General features: G+C 37.5%; 1 protein-coding gene and 1 long non-coding RNA gene across 2 annotated transcripts in view; both read right to left on the reverse strand.

The window, feature by feature from the left end:
• The window catches only part of tmtops2a (teleost multiple tissue opsin 2a), an 85,615-nt gene extending 63,991 nt beyond the window's left edge, over positions 1–21,624 (reverse strand). Inside the window, exon 1 of the mRNA XM_077199242.1 lies at positions 20,693–21,624. Coding sequence (XP_077055357.1) covers positions 20,693–21,167 — 475 coding nt within the window. The 5' untranslated portion in view covers positions 21,168–21,624. The remainder of the gene's footprint in view (positions 1–20,692) is intronic.
• LOC143706870 (uncharacterized) lies at positions 13,722–14,591 on the reverse strand. The gene is made up of 3 exons (XR_013193050.1): positions 14,452–14,591; positions 13,981–14,086; positions 13,722–13,875 (listed from the first exon to the last, which is right to left on the reverse strand). It is a non-coding gene; the product is annotated as an uncharacterized LOC143706870 (long non-coding RNA).
• Positions 21,625–22,335: the final 711 nt, after the last annotated feature.

Here is a 22,335-nt window from a genome sequence, read left to right on the forward strand (position 1 = left end):
ATCAAAGAACACAGGTAACAGAGAAAATTACTCACTGCACTTGACTAAAGAACACTTGTAGCTTTAATAAGGATTAATCTATATATTTAATTTATCATGTATGCAATTAAGAATGTAAAGTGTTTGATAACTTTATTCAATGTCTGTCTATTTCCTACCAGTTAGACGTTTATTATGACTTGGCCAATGTGAGGATTGTTTAAGTTCACTTAAATTAAAAGTTGCTATATTTTTTGGAGCCTAATAAATGTTAAAATATATAGCTTTCAATTATAATGTAGTGTTGAATGGCGATAATTAATGTTTAAAATAAAAAAATAAAAAAAACATTGCAGTAGCATTGGTATCAGTGATACTGGCCTCCATTCATAAAAAGATGCCATTAAACAATTATTTAAAATATACTGTCTGTATGTTGTTTCTACATACATTTGGAGATTAACAGTGAAATTATTACATCAAAAAATATATTAAAATCTTACACTCACCTAAAGGATTATTAGTAACACCTGTTCAATTTCTCATTAATGCAATTATCTAATCAACCAATCACATGGCAGTTGCTTCAATGCATTTAGGGGTGTGGTCCTGGTCAAGACAATCTCCTGAACTCCAAACTGAATGTCAGAATGGGAAGGAAAGGTGATTTAAGCAATTTTGAGCGTGGCATGGTTGTTGGTGCCAGACGGGCCGGTCTGAGTATTTCACAATCTGCTCAGTTACTGGGATTTTCACGCACAACCATTTCTAGGGTTTACAAAGAATGGTGTGAAAAGGGAAAAACATCCAGTATGCGGCAGTCCTGTGGGCGAAAATGCCTTGTTGATGCTAGAGGTCAGAGGAGAATGGGCCGACTGATTCAAGCTGATAGAAGAGAAACTTTTACTGAAATAACCACTCGTTACAACCGAGGTATGCAGAAAAACATTTGTGAAGCCACAACATGCACAACCTTGAGGTGGATGGGCTACAACAGCAGAAGACTCCACCGGGTACCACTCATCTCCACTACAAATAGGAAAAAGAGGCTACAATTTGCAAGAGCTCACCAAAATTGGACAGTTGAAGACTGGAAAAATGTTGCCTGGTCTGATGAGTCTCGATTTCTGTTGAGACATTCAGATGGTAGAGCCAGAATTTGGCGTAAACAGAATGAGAACATGGATCCATCATGCCTTGTTACCACCGTGCAGACTGGTGGTGGAGGTTTAATGGTGTGGGGGATGTATTCTTGGCACACTTTAGGCCCCTTAGTGCCAATTGGGCATCGTTTAAATGCCACGGCCTACCTGAGCATTGTTTCTGACCATGTCCATCCCTTTATGGCCACCATGTACCCATCCTCTGATGGCTACTTCCAGCAGGATAATGCACCATGTCACAAAGCGCGAATCATTTCAATTGGTTTCTTGAACATGACAATGAGTTCTCTGTACTAAAATGGCCCCCACAGTCACCAGATCTTGACCCAATAGAGCATCTTTGGGATGTGGTGGAACGGGAGCTTTGTGCCCTGGATGTGCATCCACAAATCTCCATCAACTGCAAGATGCTATCCTATCAATATGGGACAACATTTCTGAAGAATGCTTTCAGCACCTTGTTGAATCAGTACCACGTAGAATTAAGGCAGTTCTGAAGGCGAAAGGGGGTCAAACACAGTATTAGTATGGTGTTCCTAATAATCTTTTATTAGTAAAAATTAGTAATCTTTTTTATTAAAAATCTTTCTCCCCAAGCGCTTCTTGCATTATCCTGAGGCTGGACGTATTCCTTTAATTTGGAACCCTTAAGTTTGTCTGGCGTCGGGTTTGGAAGTAAGTGTGCTCTTTCGTGCTGTTTTGGTGATAGGCCTCCATTTTGTGAATGTCGTTTAGGCCATCGCTCTATGGGCAGCAGGTTGAGCTCTGTAGGTCATCTCCCTTTATGTGAGTTTTAAGTAAAGCTGAATTATAGGCCACGGTTCCCTGTTAGGAAGTATTAAGGGGGTGTTAACCCTCTGGGGTCTGCAAACGCGCCGGCGTGTTTTGCTCGATTTTTTTCACATAGCAGCAAAATAGACTTAAAATACTCCGTCATTTCTGGTCATACAGACTTAAGAAATATGAAAAAATAAACTGTAAAAGGTCTTATTTTTTATGTGCCCAATTACAATCGAAATAAAACATTATGCTTTTGTAAAATATAAAGAAATAAAAAAGAGTGTGCTTTCTGGCTCTCTGTCACCGCAAACTTTTTTTTTGAGCACGTCAATAAACAATAAACAAAAGTCAGCTAATACTATTCACCCAGGGATGAGCAATATATCTTTATAATCATATAAGTGTGTACTTTTAAATGATCTAATTCATAACAAAAACAAATATTCTCTGTTTATGTAATCTTTATGAAAAGAGAGCGATGTCAGTCGCCCTCATTTCAGCTCATTATAGTTTATTATCTTTTAATGTGACACGGCCACGAAGAGCGCACGCTAATCAAACACAAATGATCTGAGGCAACCAATGCAAACGTGTCAACGCCCACAACTCGGTAAAACAAACCAAGTTTAATCAGATTACAGTACTTTAGTACTTTTTTAGATTTTTTTTCAATTATAATTTTTTAATTATCAAGATTTAGGCTTTGAACATTTTGTGTAATTCTAAATATGATATGTGTATGCTATAATACAGTAAAACTACAGGGGTTGGACAATGAAACTGAAACACTAGCCATGCAATTTAGTGTTGGAGGTTTCACGCCTATATATGAGCCTTCACTCCAATAGCAATGCTGCACATTTTGCAATCCACACAATACAATGGTAGACATATCAGAATTCAAAAGTGGACCATACCACCACGTAGGACAGGCAACATCTAACAAGAGTAACTGTTGATGCAAGAAGAGGCTGTCCGAAAGGGATGTCTAGGTACTAACCTAGATTATATTCAAAAAAACATAAAAGCACAGCTTTTATCACTCAATTTTATTAAATTTTGAAACCATGGACAACCATATTTTTGTATGGCAATCAGCATCACATAAAAAAAGGTTTAAATCCTTAGGCTGGGGCCATGCAAAATAATTGAAAATTCTCTCTTGAACTGCACTTTCATTTTCATTGTCCTCATTTAAGTTGATGTTTTTCAAGTAAAATGTTTTTCCCTTACGAAAAATAACCATGGTTTTATTATAGTAAAAGTATAGTAACTAACCACGTTTTTTGGCGGATTGATTCCGATTTGTATTACCATAGGTTTACTACAAATACCATGGGCAAACTATGGTTAGTGAAGCAATATAAACCATGGTTAATATTTGTATGGGTTGTCTTGTTGTCTGCACTAACTCCCTCTAAACCTATTATAAAATGATGTGAATATTTGTTTGCAATAGATAATAATATCCTTTAGCATACAGTTTTTCAGTGATGATAGCAATGGGGTGCTACTGCTAACAGTTGCTAGCAGTTTAATGCTTACCTAAGTAAACAAAAACAAAACTACATAGCCAACTGACCTGCACTTGAAGAGGCTATAATTAATTGTCAGTAGTTTTGCCTCTCTGTTTGACCTGCATGGGCGCTTCCACTCTCTTCAGTCTCTCGCATTTATTACTCTGATCAAAATTTTTTTTGCGGAGGTGCGGAGCGCGCGCAAGGTGAATCGCTTTGCCAGTCAAGACTAACCGATTCATGATTTATTAGAGATTTATGGAGGTTTAGACGCTCCAGTTTTATATGCTTTGGAAATTAATGTGTATTTTTCATAGCTGAGGCGAATGGCAATAAGATCGCAAATGACAAAAACAAGCAAAGATTACACACGAGCATATTCAAACAATGACCAGCATATATTAGTTCTGTGAAACAAAACTAAACAATGTTACTCACCTATCGAGAAGAAATAAAGCAACCTCGGCGTCTAATGTTAGGCCTCCCCGCTCGTCGAGTTCTCTCCAGCGCTGGTAAGCTTCTCCGATATTAACACGAGTTCCACCTCTTGCCTGAATGTAAGCCTTCTTTTTAATTTTAAGTTCCGCAGACGTTTTCCTCTTTTTTTTTATCTGCCATATCTCTCTTTCTGTAGTCCTTTGGCTAATGTCTGTTCTGTGTGCACTGAGCGCTCTCTCCTCCCCATCATTAGTAGACACGCGCCTTGCAGCTGATTGGTTAGTGTGTTTTGGTACTCGTTCCGACACAGTTTTCAAAAGTGTTTTTCAAAAACTACTGATCCCACCTTTAATATATAGTAATATATTAACACAATATATTAGTCTGTATATTTTCAAATATACTGTTCAACAATTTAACATATTGATCATTCATATATAGGGAAAAATATTTTCTTTTCATAAGGGTAGCATTGCTCATCAGCTAGTTAAACTGCAAATTCGGTGGGCGAAATTGCATAGGAATTGTGCAATCGGGATTTTAGTGAGAGGGATTCGTTGGATTTCACATGGATTTCACCTCAGATTCAAGTTTGTGAACTTGAACATGCGAATTTGCTGCATTTATCATAAGCTGCTTGATTTGGAAGTGACCAGAGTAAGCATTGCTTCTCACATCGCTACATTATTGACATGGACACTATACCCGCAATCTCGTTGAAGTTATACTAATGACTGCCTCAAAAACAAAGTTTGATGCGATCTACTCTAACCGCACAAAGGAGGAGAGCAAGCATCCACGTCACTCCATTAATCTCTCAACGTCTTCACGAAACTAAGTTTTCCTTTTTCATGTTCTTTGCTTAAAAGCTATCAGGTTGTTGGCAACATGCTTGTTTCCAAGGCTATCTGAGGTTCAACAGCATAAGTGTAGCTTAAGGCTTATCTAAAGGCGCTTTTCCACTGCATGGTACGGTACGGTTCGGCTCGCTTTGGCGCTTTTCCACTGCACGTTACAGTACGGCTCGGCTCGGTACGGCTCACTCGTGGCGCTTTTCCACTGCATGGTACGGTACGGTACGGCTCGCTTTAAATGGTACAACCTCTGTTGAGGTTCCAAGCGTACCGTACCTGTACTAAAATGTGACGTGAAAACACTGCAGATCACTAATTGGTCAGACAGACAGAATCATCACTACGAGCGTCACTGTATTTGCGAGACATCAAACCCGCTGGATTCAAATAGCCAGTAACAGCCACCGCTGTAGCACCTGTTTAAAAACTACTTGCTTGAAGAAAAAAAACTTCCAAAAAAGAAATGGCTGAATCGTGGTCAGTGGACGAGAAGTGCAGGCGTTCCTCTTGCTGGTTGCCGAGAAGCGGTTAAACTATAACGATCAGTCATAATCCCACCCACTTTGAAGCGGTTCTAAATGCATGGGATAAGCAACCGAACTAAAGCGAACCGAGCCGCGGCGCGCCGCGCTGAGTCATACCACGCAGTGGAAAAGCAAAGGGAGCCGAACCGTGCCGCACCGAGCCGAACCGTACTGAGTCGTACCGAGCCGTACCATGCAGTGGAAAAGCACCATTATTGTTTTCAGCAACATGCTTTGTTACAAGGCTTGCGATCATATTGACAATCTGCGTTCCTTATCTGTGGTCACTGGCAATGTGCTTGTTGCTGCCAACATGCTGTGCTCAAACCCACAAGTCAGATCACTTATTTGTATAGCATTTCGTACACTGCAATTGTTTCAAGATGCTGGCAGTCAGTGATAAACAGGAGATAGCGATTCAGTGATGCAAACAGAATTTAATTCTGTTGTGAGCAGCTCTAAAAAGACAATAATAAACAGTCATTATTAATTGAAATCAGATCAGTGCTGATTATATCTGGGTATCGGCAACATGTTTGTAAATAAGGCTATCTAGGTGTTGTTGAAAACATGCTTGTCACTTTAGGCTTATCTGGTGTCATTGCCAACATGCCGTACTAAGCTTATCTGGGTATCATCAACATGCTTACCGTTGTTATCTGATAGCCAGTATCAGAGTTTTTGCTGTCAGTTTGTGGTTGGGGGTGATGTTAGCATATGGTTTTGTTTACATACTGCAAATCCAAACTGTATGCCAATTGCCATTCATCCTTGACGATAGTGGTCCTGAGAGAAAGTGGTTTGGCTTTTAGCACTGTTCATCGCCATAGTAAATCAAGCATAGCGTCAGTTCTGGCAGGTCACGTTAGTCAAGCTCGCATTAGCTGACTCTCAGCTGATCCACGTCTACCTATAGGAATACGATGCCTATCACTGTATACAGAGCTCCTTCAGTATTATCAGCAGCTATTACATTTCTAAAGGACTAATTACCCTCCACCATCCCCAGCTCCTCCTCTCGTCAGTCAGGATTTGGCATTCCCCTTGAATCCGAATAAATTCTCAAATTATGTTGTACTTAAAATTCTTGAATTAATGATATCTGCACTACATACATGTTAGTTCTGTTCTGTATACCCTAAGGGGGGTTATCGCTGCTCTTATCCAAGTTAGGCAGCATGGATGCACAGGGAGCTCTTGCCCAGAACAGAACCATACCGCCAATCTGGATGCCAGTAAATCCTCTTAACCATTACAAATGTACAATTTTAGTTTATCCATTATTAAGCACTTAGTTTAAATGAATATAAATATAAAGATAATAAATAAGATTTAGAATCAATAAAGCCATAAAAATGACTGCATGTGTGCTTAAATGTTCAAATCTCTCTATACCTATCAACTATATAAACTAAATGTACAACTTTTACTTGAACTGACATGATCTATATTTTTTTCTTTTAGTTGTCCTCTTTCATAAACAGCTATATTTTTCTTGCTGTGTAAATTTGTTTAAATTCATAATATTTTTCAATCTCAAAATATTCTGCAGAAGAGCAAAGTGAATCGTGATGCTTCTATCACGAGAAGTTTCAATGTTCCACAGCATGTGATTGGCTGTAAGAAATAAAATCAGGATCAAAGCCTGAGTTGACAGAGAAAGTTGATGAACACGGTCATGGTACCAACAAAGCTTGATTGGATTGGTTTAGTTTTGTCAACTCAAAACTAATCCTGTAACCCCGTTTGTTCAACTACCATCATAGTACAGGCCTCTGCTCTCTTTGGAAAAAAACTTGGAGTTGGTTCCTTTGTTTGATTCTGTCACAGTGAGCAGAAAAAAGGAGAGGCAAGGATCTAATCACAAGCAGTATTTATAAAATAAATTTAAAAAAAAAACACACAAAGAAAGATAATTCAAACAGGGAAAGCCAATGAGAATGATCCACAAGTGAAAAACATGAAACCAACAAGGAAGACGAGAATAATCCTATGAATAAACAGCAGACAAAACAGCCTTACAAGAATGTGTAAAGACAATGACTGACCAAGACTGAAACACAGGGGCTAACAGGCTAACAAGAGGTTAACAAGGCACATGTGAGGCTGATTGATTACTATGGAGATTAACAAGGGTAACTATGTAAACAAAGGCAAACAGGAATTAAACCACAGGAAATAAAGCCAGAATGAGCTCAACAACAAAATATCAAAATAAGAGTACTTGAACACAAAACAAAGGGAAATTGTGACAGTTTCCTTTTCCTCTCCTACCTCTCTTTTATTTTCTGGTTTCCTGACCTTTGCATATATATATATATATATATATATATATATATATATATATATATATATATATATATATATATATATATTGTATATACACTATATCAGTGGTTCTCAACTCCAGTCCTCGGGATCCACTGCTCTGCACATTTTTTATGTCTCCTTATTTAACACACCTGATTCAGATCACCAGCTCGTTAGGAGAGACTCCTTGATCTGAACTGAGTATGTCAGAGAGGGACATACAAAATGTGCAGAGCAGTGGGTCCCAAGGACTGGAGTTGAGAACCACTGCACTATATATCAGTGGTGTGCGGTGGTGTTTTAAAAAGAGGAGGCAAAGTCCTCACTTTATTTATAGACTGTATATCAAATGTAAATGTATGTCCATTACACTTAATTTTCCTGGTTACAAACTATGTAATTTTCCATTTATTACAGATGTATAAATTTGATCAAGTTAGTGTTTTCAAGCATTTTTTACATTTATTCCAAAATAATAATGATACTCGGTTACTAACGTAACCTCGGTTCTCTCTAGAGAGGGAACGAGTATTGCGTAAGTTTAGCTTACGCTACGGGAAAGATTCATCTTCTTGAGATATTGAAGCCAAAAAATTATCCTTAATTTTGTATTCATTGTCAACGCAGTGCAGCAGCCAGCAGACCTAGAGCAGGCCATCTCGCGTGCTCATTGGCTGCCCTGCGGGCAACTGCTGCAGCCTACCAGTGAGCCCGGCGTGACGTCACGCCCATTGAAGGGCGCCTGCGCCTTCATAGCGTCACAGCCCGCCAGAATGGTCGTGGCTTAGCGTATAAAAGTAGGGGCTGTAGGCTGACTTCCCTGGTTTTTCGTCGACTGAAGCGAAGTCGCTCGTGGCGCGAGCACTGCCGGTTACGCAATACTCGTTCCCTCTCTAGAGAGAACCGAGGTTACGTTAGTAACCGAGTATCGTTCTCTTACGAGAGGTTCTCTCGTATTGCGTGAGTTTAGCTTACGCTACGGGAACACTTTGTCAACGCCGTGCGCGCCAAGCATCCACCATGAGACCCCGAACTTTCAGGGGAACCCCATAAGTGGAAAAAATAAGGTGGCCAGCCACGCGGGCCATCACTTGTACATAAGCACACATAGGGAATACAGAGCAGCGCGCTAACTTTATCTGCAAGTGTCGCTGTTTGACACTGTTACTTTATAAAAAAAAAAGTTTTTTTTTTAATACTTGCATTGTTTTATTTTGTGTATTGGATTATTAAACTGGATTATTTTCTCATCCAGTTTTTTTTAGGACACACTGTCTCCCTTAGAAACACCCCTATATATATATATATATATACAGACTATTGAATGGCGATGCAGATGTGATCTATCTGGAGGATTAAGCAGATGTTCATGAGAACCAATTGGTGTGCCCCACACATGACCACAAACTGTTGAGACTGCATTCGGGTGTCTATTTTAAGTCAATGGCAGCAGAGGAGGCACGAGACACGAGGACTCCCGCTGTAACTTTATCTGCAGGTTTCGCTGTTTGACAGTGTTACTTTATAAAAAAAAATAATTATAATTTTTTAATACTTGCTTGTTTTATTTTGTGTATTGGATTATTAAACTGGATTATTTTCTCATCCAGTTTTTTTTAGGACACACTGTCTCCCTTAGAAACGCCCCTGATATATATATATATATATATATACAGACTATTGAATGGCGATGCAGATGTGATCTATCTGGAGGATTAGGCAGATGTTCATGAGAACCAATTGCTGTGCCCCACACATGACAACAAACAACCCTTTCTTGGTCTCTGCTGTTTATTGTCACTGCTCTTTACAACACAGCGAACACCCATGATTGTAAACTATGTTTTTACTATCTAGTAATTGCTGACTCTATTACTCTCTGCTCCTCACCACGGCACGTCTCAGGTGCTGCGGTTATCACTCCGCCCAAGTAGCAGTACTTCGCCTTCTGAGAATATAGTTCCCAATATTTATAAGGTTAAAAGATGGCTGTGTCTCATATGACCTTGTTATTTGTACACTCTGTGACTATACAAATCCCAACATGTAAATAGGAAAATGTTTGCGTTATTTTGTCATTTATTGGGATTAGTATGCTAGTTGTAGCCATTTACATCCAGTCTTTGTGTTAAGCTAGGCTAGCGGTGGGTGCGTCAAACAGAGTTACAGCACGCACGGAGATGAAAAAGGTATGTGTGGACTTATCTAACTCTGGGGGATACGGTGAATAAGCTAAAGTCCAAAAAAGTCGGCGAGTTCCTTTGTTAAATATGAAGAGCTTAGTATGTATTTGTAGATTGAGTACTTCTTTGGAAAGGTCCCTGAAATATACTGAGCTGTATTTTGTTCCATAATTTCTCATTTTCTACTACCAAGACTAACATAGTGACCGCCTTGTTGCACAGATATTCAGTGATCTTGTTGGAGACTGTCAGATCTAATACTGTATAATTGCCATTGGATTTCGTGACATTATGGGATTGAACTAGTGGATCATTAGAACATGTGTGCCATGTGTGCGGCTGTTGAGACTGCCTTCGGATTAACATGGTTCCTACAATGAGTGCACTGCTCCCTATACACTGAGCAGGGAATATCTGCAGGAGTTCTCTTCACTTGACAAAATTCAGAAATACAACACACGCAAACATTAGGCTACAATCAAAACATTTCACTATATATATATATATAGTGTAGCCTAATGTTTCAGTGATCTCCAACAAGATCACTGAATATCTGTGCAACAAGGCGGTCACTATGTTAGTCTTGGTAGTAGAAAATGAGAAATTATGGAACAAAATACAGCTCAGTATAGTTCAGGGACCTTTCCAAAGAAGTACTCAATCTACAAATACATACTAAGCTCTTCATATTTAACAAAGGAACTTGCCGACTTTTTTGGACTTTAGCTTATTCACCGTATCCCCCAGAGTTAGATAAGTCCACACATACCTTTTTCATCTCCGTGCGTGCTGTAACTCTGTTTGACGCACCCACCGCTAGCCTAGCTTAGCACAAAGACTGGATGTAAATGGCTACAACTAGCATACTAATCCCAATAAATGACAAAATAACGCAAACATTTTCCTATTTACATGTTGTGATTTGTATAGTCACAGAGTGTACAAATAACAAGGTCATATGAGACACAGCCATCTTTTAACCTTATAAATATTGGGAACTATATTCTCAGAAGGCGAAGTACTGCTACTTGGGCGGAGTGATAACCGCAGCACCTGAGACGTGCCGTGGTGAGGAGCAGAGAGTAATAGAGTCAGCAATTACTAGATAGTAAAAACATAGTTTACAATCATGGGTGTTCGCTGTATTGTAAAGAGCTGTGACAATAAACAGCAGAGACCAAGAAAGGGTTGTTTGCTGTCATGTGTGGGGCACAGCAATTGGTTCTCATGAACATCTGCCTAATCCTCCAGATAGATCACATCTGCATCGCCATTCAATAGTCTGTATATATATATATATATATATATATATATATATATATATATATATATATATCAGGGGTGTTTCTAAGGGAGACAGTGTGTCCAAAAAAAAAACCGGATGAGAAAATAATCCAGTTTAATAATCCAAAACACAAAATAAAACAAGCAAGTATTAAAAAAAAATTTTTTATTTTTTTTTATAAAGTAACAGTGTCAAACAGCGAAACCTGCAGATAAAGTTACAGCGGGAGTCCTCGTGTCTCGTGCCTCGTGCCTCCTCTGCTGCCATTGACTTAAAATAGACACCCGAATGCAGTCTCAACCGTTTGTGGTCATGTGTGGGGCACACCAATTGGTTCTCATGAACATCTGCCTAATCCTCCAGATAGATCACATCTGCATCGCCATTCAATAGTCTATCTGGAAAATGGGCCGCTTCACCCTGGTACTCCCTATATGAGCCATCACTGTATTTCAATGGCCTCTGTTTGCTGCACACAGCACTAGGTGGGGGGAGGGTGGGGGGCACGTACGTCTAGAAGGTCCAACACATTGATAGTTTCTGGGATACTGATAACTACACTGAACAAAATTATAAACACAACACTTTTGTTTTTGCCCCCATTTTTCATGAGCCGAACTCAAAGATCAAAGATTTTTTCTATGTACACAAAAGGCCTATTTCTCTCAAATATTGTTCACAAATCTGTCTAAATCTGTGTTAGTCCTTCCAGAGCCCACCAGGTTAACAGCAGTCAAGTTTAATGCAGTCACGTCAGAGGCAGCTACGGCCGCTGCAGTCACTTTAGAAGCGGTCGATCACGCATTGTTGTGCCCCCGAAAGCTGAAGCCAAGGACGGCCCATGCCGCGCAGTTTTACACTCCTTGCCAGGAGGCCCTAAGCCCATTGGTTCTGTGTCAGGAGCCCCCAAGTCCAGTGGTCCAAGAGGGCCCAAGTCAGGAGGCCCCAAGTCCAGTGATCCAGGGGGACCAGAATCAAGAGGTTCTAAACTCTATGGTCTTGGAGGACAAGAGTCAGGAGGTCACAAGTCCAGTGATCCTGGAGGACCCGACTCCAATGGTCCCATATCCAGTGGTCCCAGAAGCACGTAGTCTGGTGGAACCACATCCAAAGCTGCCCACTTCACCAGTAGTCGTTGGCCTAGTGAAGGAATCGGAGACTGTCAATGAAACTTTACCAGAACCACCTTTTATTCCTGTCACCCCAGAGGAGTTCGTTCCAGAGCAGCTCATTTCATCTGTCTTGGACAAAGATGCCAGTCCAGAGGCAGTCGAGTGGAAGTGTAAGAAAAGGACGTCCCATGTTGGCAAGTCAAATTAACTTATTTTAGAGGCCCCTAGTGCTTTGGTCAGGGAGGTCTTAAATCAAGTGGCTCCAGCCCCTGAGCAAGTTCCAGTGTCCTAAACCTTAAATGTTAAACGGTGCAGTTAGCAATAAAGAATACAGTAAAACAGTTAAAACATTAAAACTTTATCAAAACAGTTTTAATTTAAAAAGAAAAATTGTTAAGCTGAGCAAAATTAGAAAACTACTGAACACACAACTTTATTATATACTAGTGATGTTCGGTTCTGGAACGAATCGCTCTTTTGAAACGGTTCTTTTTTAGTGAACCGGTACACCAAATCGGACTGAATCGTTCGAAACAGTTTCAGCGCATCCACAACTACTCACTTTTAGACACCTCTGACTCAAAATAAACCAATATCCTGGAGTATATGTTACTCCAGTAACTCTAACAGTTCACTGAACTGAGACATGTGCTGAGAGAAGTAATGAGCACGAGCAGCTGATACCGAGCATACGCATACAACCGAACGTACAACTACAGCCGTTCTCAATCACCATTACAGAACCGAGAACTGTTTCTTTCGGACACATCTGACATACTGAGAACCGATGAGCTGAGCATGCGTGCAATTTTTTCAGAGGGAGGAAATGCACGTTTCTTAAGTATTTTGTTGAACACCAATAAGTGTAACAAAATAAAACATGTTGGAAACATCTTTATCACATAATTACTGTCTTTTCACTGTATTATTTTAAAGATTGGAAACGAATGGATTGTAAAACTAAACAATTATTATTATACTAAAACATTATTTTCAGGAACAGCTCATTTAATTTAAGCTGTTAAGTTGATATTTGACGTAAACTCTTAATAATGTACTAATCAAAACATAACGTATTAAACATACTGGAGACATGCATCGACTTTTTAGTTTTGTCGACTGTACATACCGTATGCACGCCGCACGTACTCCTACAGCAGTTCTGTGATCACCAGTACAGAGCCGAGAACTGTGTCTTTTGGACACGTTCGATACAGAGAACTGATGAGCTGGAGATACTGAGCATGCGTGATAACACCGTCTCTGAACCGAACGCGGAGGCGGAACCATTGCAACTCTGCCATCATTATGTTAAGCCAGCCCACTATATACTATGTGATTGGCCTGACTAGATTTTGATTTCTAGGCTAATTAATGCCTTTGTCTGAATTTATTTTTATCCGCTGGGATGATAGAATTGACGTCATTACTTGGGGACGTAAAAGAACTGGTGAACTGTTTTTTTTAACCGGTTTATTGAAACAAACTGTTCGAAAGAACAGATTCGTGGAAAATAACCGGACTTCCCATCACTATTATATACAAATACAATATTTCAACAAAACATAAAACAAACCCAGAAAAGGAAAATCCACCAACAGCTATATGATACCGCCATTTCATTTAAGTTTGTTGAGACTTTTTGGATGTCCGCAGCTCAGTGACCTTTTGAATAATAGCTGCTCCTAGTTGGCCCCTGGTGGTTCCAGGAAATTTCTGGATCACTGCATCTGTAAAAAAGACAAATTGTTTTATTGGCATTTTAATTTGTTTTTAATAAGTCTTTACTGTCATAACTTGCTGTACTACAGTAGTGGTTTGGAAAAACAGCATACTCAGTTTCCTGTAGGCTGGAAGGTGATGCCAGTTGTTCCTGTGTGCTCTGCTCCTTCAAGACATTTCCCCAGCTTGCCCATATTGTACTAAGGAGTTTGGGCATTTCTAGGAAGCAAAAAAGTAAAAAAAAAAAAGAAAAAAAGAAAAAGATTTTCAGTATCAGTATTTTCAATTTCTTTAGCAGAAAATGAAGATCAGCTTGCCCAAAACAGTAAGCTCGGAAATAATAGCAGAGTGGATTAGCTGATGGCATTAAAACAGATAAACAGATATAGACTTGTATAAGCTTTACCATAAGTAAAAACAGGCAAAGCAACATAAACAACTCTGACAGACTGCGTGTACTTGGCAGTGGAAAATGACTAATCCTGTCAAGATCTAGTGAAAGTTGTAGATTATTATTACTATTTTTTTTACATTTGCAATGCAGATGCTAGTTTTAGGTCTCAGTAAAAAAATTATCTTGTGACCTTTTGGGGCTAGATGGTCTGTCATTACTGGTCTCCTCTTCAACAAGCCTAGGGTTTGGCCTGCATTTTCTTTTGCTCAGAAATTTTGGACTGGACTGATGTTGTGTCCTCGTTAGTTTTTCTAGGGTGGACTGTCTCTCTGTGGGGAAAAAAGGGGAATACAAAATGTAGAATCTAAAACAAAAGATACAACTAGGGCTATGACAATGACAACAATATAGGCTGACCACATGTAAGCGCTTATGCACCCACAAAATTATTGATGTCATGATGGGGGATAGTGTTCAAAATATTAGCACACATACTGACAGGGATTTAATATCCTGCAAGTTTACATTGGATACATTTGAGATATTTTTACTGAGGTATTTTTTTGTGTCTGACAGCTGAAATCTTTCTTTTTTAAGACATTATTCTCACATAAAAAACATTTAAATATCTTAGAATGATGCACTGCAGTGTAACGTTGACGTTAATCTGGGCCTACTCCTAGCTCGTAAACATGACCATGAAAATGAGAACATGAAAATGCAAAGCACACAATAAAGCAGTATTAATAGTAACAAAAAACAAAACAAAAAAAAACTTAACAGTTAAACACTGAATATCTGCTCAATTATCCGATCTGTACTATGTATATATCTGTACTGATATGATCAGTAGCTTATAAATAGCTCATGCAATTCAGCGATTATTTTAATTATTTATTCTCTGAGCAATATAAATGTGTGAATTATAATAAAAGTAACTTACCTGCAACTTATGTACAGTTGCCTCGTACCGCATCCGCCTTTAGGTTTTTTCTTCAGTCCACCTCTCCACTCAATTAAAAATAGCCTACAGATCTGTCATCATGTCTAAGAAATCACTAATATTGAAGTTTTTTATGTGTGATATTGGAACAATGGTCCAACTTTAATTATCAGTTTCTTCTTTCCACTCGACAAGGGGGAACATTCTTCATCCGCTGGTCTCTGAATGCACGTAATTTGGCGGCCTTTTGATTGCATTTGAATTTTGAGTTTGAACAATGACTTTTCTTAATTATTATGAAGGAACGTTTTAATTTTTTTCATATCTGACATATCAGTGATATCAGTTTTTGCAGCTCTGCCATGCTTTTTTGGAGACATGTTAACTGTGTATTATTCTGTATGCATCTGCATATGTAGTGTATTAATGTATGCATTTTCTTACATATAGAAATTAATTGTATTGATATATGGTTATTGATGATATGAAAAAAAAATAAGTTTGCAAATATAATTTTAGTATTTGTTTTGTTTTTATGAGCCAGTTAAGATAAATTAAAAAATATATTTTATTTATAAAAAATTGTGCTAATTCTAAAATGGGATAGGAATTGAAAAGAAATTTGGATTGTGTAGACTTGTTAAAAGTTCAAGATGTTAAAATAAGGAAAAGAAGGAATGAATTAATAAGGAAACCATAAGCATGTAAAATGTATGTATGTTGTTTAAATATATTGGCATATATAAATTAAACGTATAGGTGAAATATATGGTTATAACATACAATATGATATAAACAATAATCATATACTATGTATTAATATATGTCAATATACTCCTTTAATATGGACAATTTAAATATGTTATAAACCTATATCAACATATATCTAGAGATATGTAAATATGTGATAGCAATATATTGTCCTATATTTAGCATATATGACAGCGTCACTTGCGATATATGGACATGGACATATATGTCATATATTACATATCCGTATGGGTATATATGCAGGAGTATAATTCTCAAAATATATCAGTAGTAGACCCTTTAAAGAATATATGTACAAAACATGATAGTTCTATCTGTTAATTAAGATGTTTTACATACTACTTTTTGAGGTAGTCTGAGGAAGACAATTTCTTCCAGATGTGCAAGCAGTAAGTAAACTGATCTGGTCATGTGACCTTTCACACTAGTCACATTACATTAAGAGATTTTAATCAAGACAATCTAATTTTTCATTTTAAAGTTGAATTTCTTCCCCAAAGTCAATAACAACATTTTTAGAGCTTCCAGAAGTATGAAAAAAGGTGCGGTCACAATTGTGACCGGACACAGCTATGTTTTAACTTGAATGTGCAAGGCTTCCAGTGTCAGAGACTTCCAGTTATTACAAAAAAGTCTGTACAAAACTGTACAAAAACAGTCTATTATGACGCTTGAAGTTGCAAAAGTTTATTTGCTATCATATTATTTTCATTTATTTTCACAATCGATGGATTTTAGCACATATAGTTTTATGTTTAGTGCACTTTTTGTTATTCACCTATAGTGGCTGATGAATCGGAAATCATGCTCATTCACATGATATAGCTTCCGCATTGAAAAATAAGGTGAATAGGTCTGGACAGAGACTTTGACTAATTTCTCATTGAGACAGGGGAACATTCTTTCATTCAAGTAATTACAAAGGCCTGGACAGTCTAAACTGATACCGTGCCCATTATAGTTATAATAAGAGAGACTGATCAGAAATGGAAACCATGTGGGTGTCATGATAATACATAATGTCATCTATTGAAGATGAAAGACTGTAATTGTCATTATTATAATTCTGGTGAGGAAATATTCTAACAGCATTAATCACCTGATTGAATCAATTTCTAATTAAAAGGTAAAGACAGGTGGATTCACATATCCATAAATGCTTTTGTCACAAGGGCCGATCCAGAGCTTCTTCTTGGCCTTAGATCTGAAGTTCCTCAGTCTTGGCTTTACGTGGGAAGAGGTGAGTTATGCAATCCATTCCCTAATGTTCTCAAATCACTTATCAGGCCTCTCTTCTAACAGGACAGCATGTTCTAATCTTTAAAGCTATTTAATCATGTTTATCTGCGCTTAAGAGGATACACTGTTCATAAGGATTTAGTCCCAACATGCTTGAGTGAAGACAAGAAATAAGCACAATTTGAGATTACATGGATGCATGCAGCTCTCTAACCGGGTCTCTCTCACACATACTAATGAGCTATCACAATATACTGTAAGAATGAAAACTACAAGGTATGACAACTGCCAGATTTTCTAATTAATGTTTTTAACAAGGATGTAATGCAAGTATATAACAGTGAATATACCAGTCATCTTTGTATCTCTAAGGCGCTGTTTATGTTATTACGAAGGGTCATTCCATGTCAAATCAACCGAATTTCAAAAACTTCCCAGGCTCAAATTGTTTATGTTAATATATATTTTTCTAGAAAAAGACAATAAATAGTGATGAAAACCAATATATTAAATGTAATTAACGTATTTTGACTGAGTAATCCATTATTTTGTAGAGGGGGTCAAAATTAACATTTTCAACTGAGAATTTTGAGCCAAATTACAGGGGGATAAAAATGACTTAAGAAAGGTGCCAGCATCATTATTTTCTTTTTACGTGGAGATTGGTAGGTCTATTAGTTCAATCTGTTTACTTTAGCAATCTTTGTGGCAAAATTATTAATTGAAATGTTAGTGCATAGTATTTAAAGACATTAATATATGTACTATGTAATACATGTAATATATGTAATATATGTAATACATTAATATAATGTAATTCAAGGAGATCTGTATAACAGTATAGGCTAAAGCAGATTACTTACATAAAATAGATATATCAGTTGTCAATCTAGATCCAATAATATGTAGTAAGATAAGATGATATTAAAATCACCAAAAGATAAGATGAAATAAAAATTCTTAGTTTTATGATCAAAGCTATGTAGTTTTTGTGGGGGCGAAAGAAAATGCAATGCATCACATTTTAACATGATTTTTCTAAAAAAGTGTTATATTGATGAACATAAGTTCCTTCAGTCCAGGACAGTGTTCATCTTGAAATATCACTGTCTAAGAAAATAAAAGTTATTCCTAATCAGTAATGATTCCACAACAAATGACCTGTGAAGGGGAACAATTTTTGGGAAATATTCTAAAAAGCACTTTTCTCGCTAAAGAAGTATAAACTATTAATCAGACGACAGAAGGCAGTAGACTGAGTACAACAGTTGTTTTTGTTATTGTTTTTTAAACAAAAATTATGTTAGGGAATGAGTTATATTCAAACCCACAGTTCAAGCTATAATCACCTCCTAACAAGCCTGTATTTTGTTTGCATCTTTTCAGAACATATCATTTGATCTTTTCAGTTCACCCCTACAGTGACTAGACTAATGCAATGTTAGAAATCATCAGCACCTGACCCAAGGTTTAGGACTCAACACTCTTATTGGCAAAAACTGGGGGGGGAAACTGCTTTTGCATTTCTTCTGTGCAGTGTTGAATGTCATTCATAACAGTCAGCTGGACTGATAACTGTCACAGTTTGTTTTCATTAGTCAGGTTTTACTTTGTTCAATTTTCTCGCCACTCTTTTATTACCGTGGTCACCATCATTATGAGTTAATTTGGTTCAGCTATGTTTGATTAATCATCCTACATTTGTGTTTGCTATATAAGTTGGTCCCTCACATACATTCTCTGTCCGATCACTGCTATGTTAAGTGTGTGTGTGGATCAACCTGTTTGCCTGTCTTCTAGATTGTAATTAAAACTTTGCATTTGAAATGATCGTCTGACTTCCTGCAACCCACCATGACAATAACATTACTTAACTTCTTGCACCCTCACTGACATTTGTAATACATTTAAACGCAATCTCATTTTCCTGTGTGGATCAGAAACAATAAAGCAATGACATTGAAGAAATTACATTGTAGCACAAATGCAATAGAACAAGGCAGAGATGTTATGGAGGATCATATTATTTGACAAGCATTATCCTAAATCATATTCCTATTTATGGATGCAATTTGCACCACTGAAGCATCATACGCATTCAAACTGAGTAAGAACATTTTGAACCAAGTGATGCAATTTCCAAATAATAATAAATAAATAAATAAATAAAATAATGTAGCCTATCTTTAAAAAGTAGACACGATTGTAGTAAATATTAGTGAACAAATAAAATGTGTAGGCTGAACTCACACATTCACATGTCTAAATTTGAGTTCTGAACATGTTTACCAAGTCTGAGTAAAAGTGTTTACTCACATGTCTAAATAAATGTAGACATGTGAATGTGTGAGTTCAGCCAACACACTTTAATTACTATAATCATGTCTAATTTTGAACATAGGCTACATGATTTTATTTATTTATTATTATTTTTTGGAAATTGCATCACTTGGTTCAAAAAGTTCTTGGTCGGTCAAATAGATTTGCATTTTCTGAATATTTTTTGCTTTAAAAAATCCTTATCTACCCCCTTCTGTATCACTTGACATTTGTATTAACATTTTTTTCTCTCCACATAATAGAGAAAGAATTAGGCTAATATTGTTAGCTAATATAAGCTAACCTTTTTACAATAAGCTACCTACTCATTCAATCAATTTGTTCAAAAATGCTAATTCATTCAGGAAAGAAACAGCTGTCTTTAAGAGTGAGTCACTGATTTAATCAATTTGTTCAAAAAATATGTAGCCTAAATTCTTCATATGCAAAAGCCTCTAAGTCCGTCTAACGTTTTTCTTTAATATTACATTTTATCAGGCTCCTATTTATAGGCCTACACGAAAATATATTTTTACGTGCATATGATAGCCTACAGTTTTCGCGTGCATTTGATATGCACTTTAATGCGTGTAATATGCTAAACACGCACACCACACCACTAATTCTAACCAAACGTAGCCTATAATAGGCTACACAGGCACCCCCACACCACTACTATACTCTAAACCTGCCCATGCGTATCCTATGCACATAAAAACAGATTTTCGCGTAGGCTATAAATTGCATGATAAACACAATGCGTGCTATAGAGACGCATTAAGTGTGACCGGGTTTTAGCCTAGCCTACCGAAATTACTGAATGGACTGAGGCTGGGATTGAGTGAGTTTGAAGTGAAAGTAGGCTATTTGTTGAACGTAGCCTTTAGTAGCTTATGTGCGGAGATCATTCACTCTATATTGTTATCTCTTTTTTACATAGGTGGCTTTTAGAGGCTTTTGCATCAGAGGTCTTCATTTGTACGTAAAAACTGAAATAAATTTAACACAGGAAAGTTTCAATCGACTAGGCTATTCCCTGATTATCTTTAGTTGTGGCAAACTAACTTAATAGGAAGCTAAATATTTTATGCAAACTTTTAATTAAAGTAGCCTATTTCATTTAAATTAAAAATAACATTATTGATTGTTTCTTACTCACCAAAGCACGAGTTGACAAATCCGTACCACATGCACCCGTGTCTCCCCACCAGCCACCGGCCGCGGATACTGGCCGCGAAGCTGAGCGTGGTGCCGAACAGACACACCAGCATGTCACTCACACTGATGTTGAGCAGAAGCATGTTCACAGGAGTCCGCAGGGTCTTGAATTTACAGAACAGAACGAGCACGATTAAATTGTTTAGGATCCCGAATACCAGAATAGATCCCAAAATAACAGCGACCACATTGTGTCCAGTCCGTGACAGTTTCTCAGCAGGAGTGTCGCTCCAATCTTGATCTAGCGCGGACAGCGTGTCATCATCATCCGTGCCGTTCGAAGTGTAACTGAAATTAGCTTCTTCAGAAAACATATTTGCTTTACTCAGTTCAGCTGATATCACTTTAATTGCATGCTTGATGCATGGAGGAATTTCTTTCGGAGCTTCCCCACACCTGAGCGTGGACCTTCCCATTTACGAGAAGTTCTGTGAAGAATCACAATTCATGGTTCATCTAATGCTGCGGTCAAATCCTCACACAGTGCGAGAATAAAGTTGCTGGGCTCCGCAGCCCACATAAAAATCCTCCCAGTCCATCAAAAAACAAATATGTAGGTTAAGCGTGTATGATAAGCTTCATGTTGGTCATTTCGGAGGATATGCCGCTGTCGCAACGTGTTATTTTCAAGTCTGCAACTACTGCCACTGCTAAATGTAAAACAGATTCTCAAACAGGTTATAGCCTACATGCAGGCAAAGGCCGAAAAAAGGAAGTAAATATTTTACCTTGAAATGCTGAATAAAATAAACAGCTATGTAGCTACATAAAAGTAATGGTTACCACATCCTTGTTTTTCCTGCTGCTAATGCGTTAAACGGCGAGGCGCTCACATCTCGAGTTTGCCCCCTCTTCAGAACACTTTGAGAGCGTGAGTGCGCATTTGTGTGTGGAACAAGCTTTGAGAGTGACGTCGACACTCCGTAGTAGTTATTATCATCATAAGTAGTGCATTACATTTCCATGTTGTAGCCTACACGGCGGACTATTACCACACAGGCCTAAATAGGCATAAATAGACTTCTGTTATACATGTGTTAGATGGACGTTGGGTTTAATATTTGAATATTAAAATAGGCTATTCAATTTGTAAAGAGCAAAATGTAAATGGTAACGTACAAATATATTAAACGATGTCTAAAGGACAGCACATATTATAATTAATAAATTGTACACATCATGTTTTGGCTACACTTTATTTTAAGGTTTCATAGTTAAACTGTGATTATACATTTAAGTACTGATGAATAATAATTAACTACATGTAGGCTACTTGCTGGTTAGGATTAGGGATTGGTTTGGTTTAGTATTAGTTGCATGTAATTATGCCTAATTTATAGTTATTACTATAGTAACTACATGTAACATATGTAGCAATGACACTGTAAAATAAAGTGTTAACCTTTTTTATACCCCCCAGGTTTTCTGTTTTCTAGTGTGGTTTTATTATGTTCACTTTCTTCACTAAGCTATTTAGCAAAGATTGTATTGTTTTCTTCCTTCCACAACTTCCTTGTGTGACAATAGGCTTTTTCTTTTTCTTTTTTGAAAGCTGCTCAGTGCTCATTTTAAAAGTTACAAATT

Source organism: Siphateles boraxobius, unplaced genomic scaffold, assembly GCF_051911475.1.
Source record: "Siphateles boraxobius isolate OS27281-9 unplaced genomic scaffold, OSU_SipBor_1 41, whole genome shotgun sequence".
NCBI classification, from domain to species: Eukaryota; Metazoa; Chordata; class Actinopteri; order Cypriniformes; family Leuciscidae; genus Siphateles; species Siphateles boraxobius.